This window comes from Phaethon lepturus, unplaced genomic scaffold, assembly GCF_000687285.1.
Source record: "Phaethon lepturus isolate BGI_N335 unplaced genomic scaffold, ASM68728v1 scaffold39076, whole genome shotgun sequence".
NCBI lineage: Eukaryota > Metazoa > Chordata > Aves > Phaethontiformes > Phaethontidae > Phaethon > Phaethon lepturus.
The window spans coordinates 1-11,672 of record NW_010547623.1 but is presented as its reverse complement, the minus strand read 5'-3'; the positions used below and the strand labels follow the sequence as shown (position 1 = coordinate 11,672).

The window sequence follows — 11,672 nt, the reverse complement described above, 5'->3', positions numbered from 1 at the left end:
ACTGGTAAAGCAAAATAATTGATAATCCTGTATGGCTTTTTTTGTTTCATTATGTAGATATGTAAAACATCTCCATGGTTTCATATGTGGTTTACACAAATAGTTTGGAGTTGGGGGTTATATATTAGTATGTTATCATGTACCTTGTGTTTAACGAATGTTGCTTACAGTTGTAGGAAATAGTAATCTGTATTTTGACAGTGATTTTAAAAAATCCTTTTTTGTTCTTCAAACATCTTCTCTTGTTCATCTTGCAAAATCAAGTTTAGTTTACTCATCAGTACTTGTCAGAGTAAAAGGGAAAGGAATGTATAAGGAGTTTTTTTCTTGGTGTATTAGCTGTTGTGTTTAAATGATCAGTTAGAGGAAGAATATTTATTTCAGCAAAATGCAACATCTTTCCATTTAGCTTACGTAGTGGTATAATGGCATCTGCTTCTGTTACTGTGAGAATGACTTCTTCATGAAATAAGTTGGGGGGGGTGTTGGTTTTTTGTTTATTGCTTGGTTTGTGTTTGTTTTTTTGAGATGATAAACTTGCATATAAATCATGGTTTAGTTAGCATGACAGGTCAGGCCCAGGAAGATGTGCTGTTGCGCCAGGGGAGGTTTAGATTGGATATTAGGAGAAATTTATTCAGTGAAAGAGTGGTCAAGCATTGGAACAGGCTGCCCAGGGAAGTGGTGAAATCACCATCACTGAAGGTGTTGAAAAAATGTGTAGACGTGGCACTTTGGGACATGGTTTAGTGGGCATGGTGGTGTTGGGTTGGCGGTTGGCCTTGATGACCTTAGAGGTCTTTTCCAACCTTAATGATTCTGTGATCTATACATTAGATGTTTTAAGAGCAGTAGTGCAGTAGAGAAAATATACCTAAATGTTATTTTCTGACCTTTTTCTGGGTGAAAGTTGTACAGTTAAGTTCTGTAAAAATAATTTCAAACAATTTAAGTTTTAAATTAGGTGAAATTTAAGCTGTGCAGTAGCAGTCATCCTTCAAAGGTTTTTTTTGTGTGTGGTTTTTTAATTATTATTAATTTATTCTTATTGACGGGTATGTGGACATTTGTAATAAATGGCAGCTGCATTTGGTTTATGCTAGGCAAAAGGGAAATAAAAATTGAAGGGAAAAATTGGAAACTAAAATAAGGATAAAATCGCAGAAGTAATAAGAAGGGGAAATAAAGTACACTTTGTTAAAATGACATTAAAAGGGAGGAAAGTGTTGCAGAAATAGAGGAATATGATGCAAGAAATACATGCTGTTAATTTAAGAGAATTGCATTTGTTTATAGATGAGACGCAGTAACTCCTATTTATAAAGATTGATTATACCGGTGACTGGCAAACACTGGCTTAGAAGAAAAAGTATTTTAAGAAAAATGCTTTCAGTTTTCTAAGTTAACCACTAAACCTTAGACTTTTAATTCATAGGTCATAGGACCATTTTGCTTAAGTCTGTGGGGTAGAGAATTGTCATTAAATGTTAGTTTAAGAACAAAGGCAGACTGATTTTTGTGGAATCAGGAATGACATGTCAGGATTCCTAAAAACATCAATGGTAAATGTTTTGGGGTTTTTTTAAGAGGCACTTCACAGTAGTCCCATCAAGTATGATTTCTTAGAGAATGTTGTGAGCACTTTTAAGAAGCTTCTGAACTTAACTGGTGAATTCAGTTAAACTTTGAAGTCAAGATAAATTATTTTGAGAGCATAACTTTTATAAAGTCTCTTCTGCCGCCTGCCTCAAAAAAATTCTGGTATGGGAGTCCTCTTAGTGGTTGAAGAAGACTATGAGTCTTTGTGGTGTCAAACCACCATTTCCTTATTAGTTCAGAGGAGGCCCATACCCACCTGAAATACTGCAAATATACTGTTTGTACAGACCCGTCAGCTCTTGGTGCCTGAGTATAGGGAAGTACTTTGAGTGTAAAAGGCGCTTAGCCTTTCTACTTTCTTTTCTTTTCTAAACAAGGCTTCAGTTCAGAGCAGGTGCGGTGCTGAAGCTGTTGAAAGCATTCTGCTTTTACTTTCGTGTCTTGAGATGTGTCAGAATTACCACATCCTCCTGCTGCAGTGGTAGTGACTGTATCTGATTTTTAGCTGTTGTGCAAAGGCAAAACAGTGTCTGTTGCCAGACTGAGACATACTTTGTTCTCTTCTACTGTTGTTTACAGTTAGTTACCTCTTCTGCATTGTAATCCCTTCTTTCTGCCTACTTGATCTTGATACCTTTCCATATATAAAACAAATACTTACTGTATGCTTGTAGTTAATGCTGCTAACCTGCAGCCATGATTACTGATGAATTAAGATTGAAACCTGCTCACAGTCATTTACTTCAGAACTTCTTCAAGCTAATTAATTTTGGCTTAAATGGAGGAGAGGGGTTGCTTTTATTCTCAATGTATTTGTTTCGGAAAAATGTACCAGAATAAACACGCTTGATTCAAGTGTTTAATTGAAAGAGTAACCTATGTATCAATTAGAAATATTATCCTTTCTTATTTCAAACATCACCACAGCAATTATGTTTGAAAGTTGGTTCAGCCGTTTCATGTTTCTGAAAAAGAACGAAGTGCTGAATAAATTCTAGCAGTATTAAGAAGCTTTTGGTCAAATAAGTTCGGAGTATCAAAGCTTTGTAAAAATTGACTTCTTGATGAATTACACAGCACTATAGTCTTTCACTGTTTTAGTAACTGTTTCCAAAGCTTTAAACTCCAGGTTCTGAGTAGTAAAGAAAAACATTTTATTTAAAAATCAAAAACCTGACCAAACAAAACCCAAATACAAACCAACAAAACCCAACAGTACTAACTGATGTAACTTTTGCCTACAAGCTTCCTATTTAACTTCTGGCTCCTTAAGTTCATGCGTGGAATCGTCCTTTGAGAAGCACAGTGGTGGAAGTTCGGGTCATCCCACATAGTGTTTTGAATAACATCTGAGTGGAGTGCAGAAAATACTTAGTACTGATAATCACTTAGTATACACATTTGTGGTTTGTATTTGTGTTTAGTGTATATAACTTGGAGCCAGTTGGTTTTTTGGGGATTTTTTTTTCTATACCCACTTAGTGCTCTCTTCTTTATTTTCACAGACAAATGCAGGAAATGAACCAGACATGGAAGATGAACAAGTTTGCTGTGAAGCATTGGAGGTGATGACCCTGTGTTTTGCTTTGATTCCAACAGCACTGGATGCACTCAGTAAAGAAAAGGCATGGCAGACGTTTATCATTGATTTGCTATTGCATTGTCACAGCAAGTAAGTTTTGGTGGTGTTTGTTTTTTTAAAATCACATATGTTATTTTTCAATTCAAAATTAATATAAAGCCTAAACACAGAACAGTGACTTCTTATTTAAGTGATTGTTTTCCTGCGGTTATCTTAATTTATTGTTCAGCAATATAAATCTGTAATTTGGATACCTATCTTGAAGTGGTAGCTGTATCAGTCACATCATCTTTGTACTCAGGAGGAGGATATTGTCAAGCCAGATGGATGCCTGGTAAAGTGTTACTAATGGCTTTAGAACGGTTTATTTAGAATAACGTAATAGATACTTCGTGTTTTTCCAAAATTATGTGAATACTTGCTACCTTAGGATATTTAAGTGACTTAGGTATAGAAGAACTTTCCTGTACTTTTCCTGGTAAGTAAAGACCAGATACAGTACAAGCGTTTTCAGGAGAGGTGGAAGTTAAGATTTAATCCTCTTGTTTTCTTGCATTGGAGTGGTGCACTTGCGACTCTTCATGTGACACATGTTTTACATAGAGATGTCGCACTGGAGCTGTCACCTGTGCAGTAGCAGCATCTTGGAGGAACCCTTAGCACTGTTCAGGGATGGATGGACAGGGAAAACCAGCAGGAGCTGCCAGGAGTGATGTGACTCAGTTGCCATGCCGTCCTGCCATAGAGTTCAGGGATCTCTTGTTATCTCCAAGCTATTCCTACAGATCTCCTTAGACAGCATCTGCACAATACAGCATCTGTATGATGCGTGTCTTGTGACTTTTAGTCCATCTGGAATTATGATGTGATGTGTTGAGGTGTGTATTTTTAGAAGCCATCCAGGTGGAAAATTTTTTGTATGTTGTTACTAAACTTAGTTGCCAGTGCTTTGGATTGTTACTGAAGATGTAATTCTAGTTTTGTAAGATACCTCTGCTGTTGTTCCTTGAGTATTTTACCTTTTCATTGAGAGATCAGAAATTACTGAAGTTGTCTCAGCCTTTCAGTGTATTTTAAATGGAGTCAGACTGTGGCACTCTCAGATGAATAGGGTCAGAATTTAAGCACCATGTTTTGGGTTTTTTACTCTTCTAGATAAAACAGGTTAAAAAGTCTTTATATTTAGGAATATTCACTGTAACAAAAGGATCAATAGTATCGTCAGAGTATCTCTTTACAATGAACTATTTGCACCCATTGGTGAAACTGTGGAGTCTTATCAGAATCCCACAAACTTTGTTAGTTTGCAACCCGTAGTATAGGATGTTGAATTTTCAGTTTCACTGAAGCTTGTTACAATCACTTAAGAGAACTTCAACAAAACATGCTGACAAATGTATGTTGTAATTTTACACATTAAATGAAACAAGCGCGCTCTTGCTATTTTTGGTAACTTTCAAGGCTGATGAACTGTCAGCAGTTGATACCAAGTTACTATTTTGACAAAAAATGTGCATTGGCCACATGTCAGATTTGGAGTACCAGTACAGCTGAATAGCATGGGCAAGTGTCTGTGCTGCCCCATCCTTTGTTTTTTTCACAGAATCATTAAGGTTGGAAAAGACCTATAAGATCATCAAGTCCAACCACTAACCCAACAACACCATGCCAATTAAACCATATCCTGAAGTGCCACATCTAATGTGGGTCTGAAGATTTATCAGATTTGTGGCTTTTTTGGATGATCTTAGTTGCACAAATATAAGTAATGGGAGATAATTTTTATAATGAATTTCAGTGTAGTTATCTGACTTTCTGGCATTGCATTTGGAATTTAAGTGACATTTATCAAGTGTTCACCAGCATTTGTCTTTATTTCAGTTAGTGTTTGGTATCAACACTTTCTACCACACTTTTTCAGTCCTGAAAACTGCAGATGCTCTTTGTGAGGATTTTTCTGTTCTGATGATATTTCCTTAAGGAAGTAAACTGTTGGTTCAAATCAGGAACTTCTAAATCTATGTTTTAAACAGTTTAGTCTCTGAATTTCATTGTGCATGTTCTATCTAACACAGTTTGTGATGGAGGTAGAATACCTTCTTAGCCAAACCTACAGTCTTGGTTTACAGATGGGAGTATCTGTCATGGTTTTTCCAGTCTCTTCCATTGGTTACTCTTCGTGATGATTTGAGCTTTGTTGACTGAATTTGAATCCCAACTGTTTCATATTGTTATGCCTAGTGAATAGTTGACTGTTGTACTTTTCTTCCTAAAATATTGAAAGAAACTAAGATGTGTTCCCCAAGTTAGGGCTTCTCTTTCAACATGTTTTGTTGGCATGTCAGCCCAAATCTGAACAGCAGCGGCTTAATTCCCCAGGTATGTTAGCTTTTTGCCCTTTAAAAATATGAGTAGCATTAATGGGTAGGGTTTGTTTGGTTTTTTTGTCAGAGGGGATAAAATTTTTAAGGGCTTCATTTATCCAAGTGGACTGCTGCTCAGCTGCTTATCTCTACTTTATTTCTCCATCAGATACTGCCAGTACAAGAAGCTAACTGTTGAGCTCTTTTCTCTCATATGCTTGTAAAACTTCTGATATAGATGATAATTTCACTTGGAATGCAACTGCTTATTATTACATGATAGTTAGATTAGAAACAGAAAACTACTTTGAAAATGAAGATGGTGAAGTTGAACTAAGCTTAAAAAAAACAGTTCCTCTTCTAAATTAATGTGGAAACAAATTAGTTTGCAGTACAGAGAAAGTTTAGCAAATACCAGACAGAATTCTGAATATCCTTCCGTTTTCAGCTATTGTTCTCTAACCTCCTATCCTCAATCAGAGAACAATGTGAGCAAAAATATGCATGTGAGAAAATGTTTTTGGTGCACCATAAAAGACAAGGAAGATGATCAAGTTCAGATCTCACAAATATGATCTTTCTGGAGAAGATCAAATGGATTGGTGGGTTTTGTTTGTTTCTTTCACAGATTGAGATGGTATGGAACTTCTGCTGTTTCCTCATAGCATAACCATGCTACCAATAAATTGAGAAACAGAATGCAAAATGTTTAATAATAAATACTAGAGCAGTTCTTACTCTCTAAGGTAATTCATTTTATAGTGGTGACCCTTGAATACAAGACTGGCTTAGTCAACAGTAGATAGCTGAAGTTAGTCCTAAATGATCCTGGAACCCAGAAGTATTCCACTGATGGCTGCAAAGTGTTTCATGGTCATACATATGTGGTGAGAATAAAAATTCTTACTGCCTTTGTAAAGAAATGGCACTTACACCCATTAAAGAGGCTGACTTTGTTAACTAAACAGAAATCTATATCCTGGAGCTATCCATAGGAGGGGATTCAGGTTGCCTTCCTTAATGGCCTCCAGCTGTTTCACTAGGTGAGTGTGAGTTCATCATGCAACTTGTGTCCTATCTGCCAGCTCTGTGCTGTTGTCGTGGTGTCAAACATGGCACTAGACGCCTGTGTTCAGGCTGCTGCACCCCTCCCATGGTTCCTTAAGAGCTCTTGGATTGTTACAGCCTCACAAAAATGTAATACTTGTGTTCAAATACTGCATACTCCTTTGAGACATAACAGTGTGAAGCATGTGTTTCCTTGGTCACACTTCTCACTTTAGGAAAATACCACCCTTATCTATTTCATTCTGCCTTTATGTGCATGAACCCGAGGAATATCTGTGTGATGTGTCCCAAGCAGTTGAAGAGTTGCATCTTACAAGAAATTTCTGTGAGAAGTTTTATGAAAACAGCAGCTCAGCAATCACATCCCATAAAATGTCAATTATTAAGAACAAACAGACCCCCTCCACCCCACAGTCTTCTGAAACTCAAAGCAATGTACTTTGAGAACTTGCAAAGATCAGAGAAGAGTGACAAGGGAGATCAAAGCACTGAAATGACTTCCATCTGAGGAACAGCTGAATAGCTTCGGGCACTTCGCATTGTAGAAGAGATAAATGGTGGGAGGAGAATACCACAGAGACCTTTAAAATCAAAAGTAGCAAAGGGAGAATAGAGAACAGTGTTTCTTTGTATAAGAACTTCTTGAGCATAACATTTAAGCAGTGTAAACCTTCAGTTTGGAAAAAGTTTTTGAGGGGTTATTTCATGATTTTGTCCAGTGAGGGCTATGAAATACTGCTTTTGGTAATCTTCCTGAACCACATATTGTTAGAAGCTGTGAGAACATTCTGGAGAACGGTCACTGCATGCTTCCCTCTCTTGTGCTCTTTCCTAAGTGTATTCGAGAGATGGGGTGCCTCAGCTAGGTGCATCTTTGCTCTGCCCTCATGGTCATTCTTGCATGTCTTGCAAGCAAGAATGGAAGAAGCATATGGAAGAGCTCTGAAGGAGATAGGATTCTTTTGTGTGCTTTCCACAGTGACCTCATGAGCAGAAAACAATGACAAGCACACCAAAAAGGCACTGTAAAATTCAGTTTCTTGTATGTTGAGATACTTTCATAAAGCACAGCATTCATTTGTATTCTTTCCCCACCCAAGCAGAGTTGTTTCTAACAGTTTTTACAAGATACAATGCTCAGACAGTCTTAACAACTTGAAAGAATAGGGTTTGCCTTAGGGTTTTTTTTTCCTTAAGCTTATCCATTCTCACATTATTCCCGTGATTAGATTAAGTTCTTATATGGAAAATTTCCTTTAATTCTAGCGACTTGAATTTTCAGGGGGTTGTCTTTTCTCATTTCTTACTAATGATAATTTTTGATCACTTCATAGATGCTCAGCAAACTGCTGTAGTGATACATAAGAGCAGTTTTACGAGGGTGGTTCTATTTTGTCTTTCAGGCACAACTGGTGCTTGATTAGAAAAAAAAAAAAAGGATTGCGAATTGTTTGTTGTGTTATGCAATATTTGCTGACAGTTGCAAAGGTTTAATGGTTAGGTGCTAATAACTTTCTTTTACCTTTAAATATTGGATTTGTGAAACAGGTTTTGTAATAGTAATTCATGTGTCTAAAATTCCACTACAACGAGAAACAATGTGATGGGTACTTGAATAATTAAAGTATTCACATTTATTACATTACATACGGCTTTAGAAGGTGGCATTAAGCACATAAGCACAAATTTAATTGTTTTTCTTAATGTCCTGTTTGGATTGGGAATTTGTATTTAATGTTTCTATTAAATGATTTCCAGAACTGTTCGTCAGATGGCACAGGAGCAGTTCTTTTTAATGGCTACCAGGTGTTGCATGGGACAGAGACCTCTCCTTTTCTTCATTACCCTGCTGTTTACTGTTCTAGGGGTAAGTTTTTAGATGTAAAGGCTTCAATACAATGTGAATTTCTGTAAAAAGCAGTAAGACAAAATATCTGCAAGAAAAGGCAAACTGCTATTAAGAGTCACTGAAGTATAGATTCCTTTTGGCCTATAGGCAAGCAACACAGTCAATTTCAAATTGAGTTAGATTAGGGGGACAAAGGGACTTTTTTGCATTTTCTGACAAGAACATGAACAGTAAGCTTTAGTATATGCATTTGATCTTCAGTGAATGCTAACCTTCAAGTAAAAATAGTTGGCAGATTAGATCAATACCTGCAGTTATTGCCGCCTTTTACTGGGCGTGCCAGGGCTTTTCAATTCTGCATGCTCATGGTTCTCTTGAACATCTGATCACTTCACTGTTTCTTTTCCATTTAGGTATAGAAATTGCTACTGTAATAGTCCAGAAGTCATTCATTAACAGCTAAATAGAATTGTAAACTTCTAAAAGGTTAAAAATATCTTACACTTCTTTCATATTTACTGCCAGTTTTAGGGAAAATATGTTAGTGTTGCACTATAAGTGGAAGCGTGTGTGTGTGTATTATGTATCATTTGTTTTTGGTTTATGTAGAGTACTGCAAGAGAGCGAGCTAAGCATTCTGGAGACTACTTCACTCTCTTAAGGCATCTTCTTAACTATGCTTACAACAGTAATATTAATGTACCCAATGCTGAAGTTCTTCTCAATAATGAAATTGACTGGCTTAAGAGGATTAGGGTAAGTTTTAGGATCATTTTATTTCTGATAATTGGCTTTTTGCTGCTTTGTTGTAAAGTACATTTTTAAGCTTGGAAATGCATATTATTTAGAGTATCCTAACTTTCTCTTAAATGGCAGGATGAAGTAAAAAGAACAGGGGAAACAGGTGTTGAAGAAACTATCTTAGAAGGTCACCTTGGAGTAACAAAAGAGTTGTTAGCATTCCAGACGCCTGAGAAGAAATACCATATTGGTTGTGAAAAAGGAGGTGCTAATCTCATTAAAGTAAGTTCAAGTTTTCTGGCCTATGGAGTTTTTTAATTTATTTTTTTAAACTGTAAATAGGTAAATAGAAGCTTTGCATATTGTGGTCTGTAACCACAGAAGGTCCCAATTTGACTTTTTGACAAGGACTTCTATCTGGAGTTTAATGTTTTCTTTAAAGCTAATTTTTTTTTAAAAAAAATACATGTTTCATTAATAAGAGAACTTAGCATTCTCATTCTTCAGAACCGCTGCATACGGAGTTGCTGTGATCTAGTGAGCTGTTCTTCCAAAGCTTGGCAAACATCACACAAGGATAGTGAGCTAGATACAGGATAGTCCTGTACAGGACTGCTTTCTTTCATTACCCCTGTATTGTCTTTTCTCCACATGTTCTTTATTAGTCCTATTAACGTTTATGGCAGGTTTGAAAAAATGCATGACATCTGAGTGTCTCTTTAATCAGATGTGTTTTCTTTGTACCTTTGATATTGTAGAGCAGCAGTGTTGGTTTTTTTCAGCACTAGTTGATAAAGAGCTTTGTAGATAATACTGGTTTGGCAAAAGAACATTTTTACCAATCAATAATAATACAGATTTATTTTTAACTTGCAGTGTGGGGGTGGGTTTGCTGGGAACCACTTTAGGAGGGAGTTACTCTGTTCTAAATCTAAAAGCTCGTTACGGTGTTGGTCTCAATTTTAACTCTTGAGTATTTTAAGTACCCCTCTGGTTCTCAGATGTTCATTTATATAATAACGCTTATTCTGTTATGCAATAGTGTGCATTTCTATGGTAACAGGTGGTTTATTTTCTTTTGGTTTTTTTTTCAGGAGTTGATAGATGATTTCATCTTTCCGGCATCCAATGTTTATCTACAATACATGAGAAATGGAGAATTGCCTGCTGAGCAGGCCATACCAGTCTGTAGTTCACCAGCTACTATTAATGCTGGCTTTGAGCTACTAGTTGCACTAGCAGTTGGATGTGTCCGAAATCTGAAACAGATAGTAGACACCTTGACTGAAATGTATTACATAGGTACAGCAATCACTAGTATGTAATATTTTTAATTATCTCTTTCCTACTTTTTAATGTATATGTTACATATAGGTTTTGTTTATATTACCAGCTTAACTAGGTGCTGCGTTTTTTAGTTTGTGGTTGGTTTGTGCTGCTTCTAATGTTGCAAAATTAGGCTGTCTAAATTTATAAGTGTTTGTTAGTGTAGCCTTTACCTGTTTTTCTTTATGCAGTAAATGTACTCACCTGCATTACATGGTTGCATCCAAGTTCCAGCCCCAGTCGTTTACACAGTCTGACCGTTTCTACTGTGATCTCTGGCTACTCCCATTTGTCCCTACCAGCTTCCAGGAACCTCATTCTGTCTGTATCTTCTACTTTTGTCTCATCGTTTCAGGCTCTTCCTAACCAATCCTAGAAGCTCGTCATGTATCTTCAGCTTAGTTTTAGTGCCAGTCTTTTGATTGCTCACCTAATTTGTCATCATTGTCCACACAAGGTCCACTCTCCTGTTTCCCTTCTTAGATCTGTACTCACTCTCCGCTTGTCACAGTCCTTTCTCAAGCATTTGTTCTCGGTTTTTGGCCTTGTCTCAGCACAGCTCTGCACTTAAAGAATTTTCTTCTCACTGGAGAAAGATTATAGCAATTGCAGGATGTACAAAAATTTAGAAATATTAGTGTTTCAAAAGCCAATAGTCAAATGAAACGGGCTAATTTTCACATGGATGGCAAAAGGCATGTACTTAACACAAATTTTGTTATCAATAAAAAGCATGTAAGACTTTCTTAAAAATTAACAGGAACATAATTTCTGCATCCCTAAATGGGAGACCTAAGCCATTTTGGCTATAATATTAACAGGGAAAGAAAGGGGTAGGGGAGAAGGGAGTGACACACACCAAACTTGAGCTGATGTGGGAAGAAAGGCTGAGAGAGTTGGAGTTGTTCAGCCTGGAGAAGGGAAGGCTCCGGGGAGACCTTATTGTGGCTTTTCAATATATAAAGGGTGCTTATAAGAAAGATGGGGACAGACTTTTTACCAGGGCCAGTAATGACAGGACAAGGGGCAACGATTTTAAACTAAGAGAGGGTAGATTTAGATTTAACATAAGGAAGAAATGTTTTACAATACACATGTTAAGACACTGGAACGGGTTTCCTAGAGAAGTTGTGGATGCCCCATC

General features: G+C 36.8%; 1 protein-coding gene across 1 annotated transcript in view; it reads left to right on the top strand.

Moving 5' to 3' along the window:
• LOC104622820 (probable ubiquitin carboxyl-terminal hydrolase FAF-X) overlaps positions 1-10,519 on the top strand; it is a gene marked incomplete at both ends in the record, with an annotated part of 11,093 nt that extends 574 nt beyond the window's left edge. The window contains 5 exons of the mRNA XM_010289704.1: positions 3,105-3,271; positions 8,371-8,479; positions 9,071-9,217; positions 9,338-9,484; positions 10,297-10,519. Coding sequence (XP_010288006.1) covers positions 3,105-3,271; positions 8,371-8,479; positions 9,071-9,217; positions 9,338-9,484; positions 10,297-10,519 — 793 coding nt within the window. The remainder of the gene's footprint in view (positions 1-3,104; positions 3,272-8,370; positions 8,480-9,070; positions 9,218-9,337; positions 9,485-10,296) is intronic.
• Positions 10,520-11,672: the final 1,153 nt, after the last annotated feature.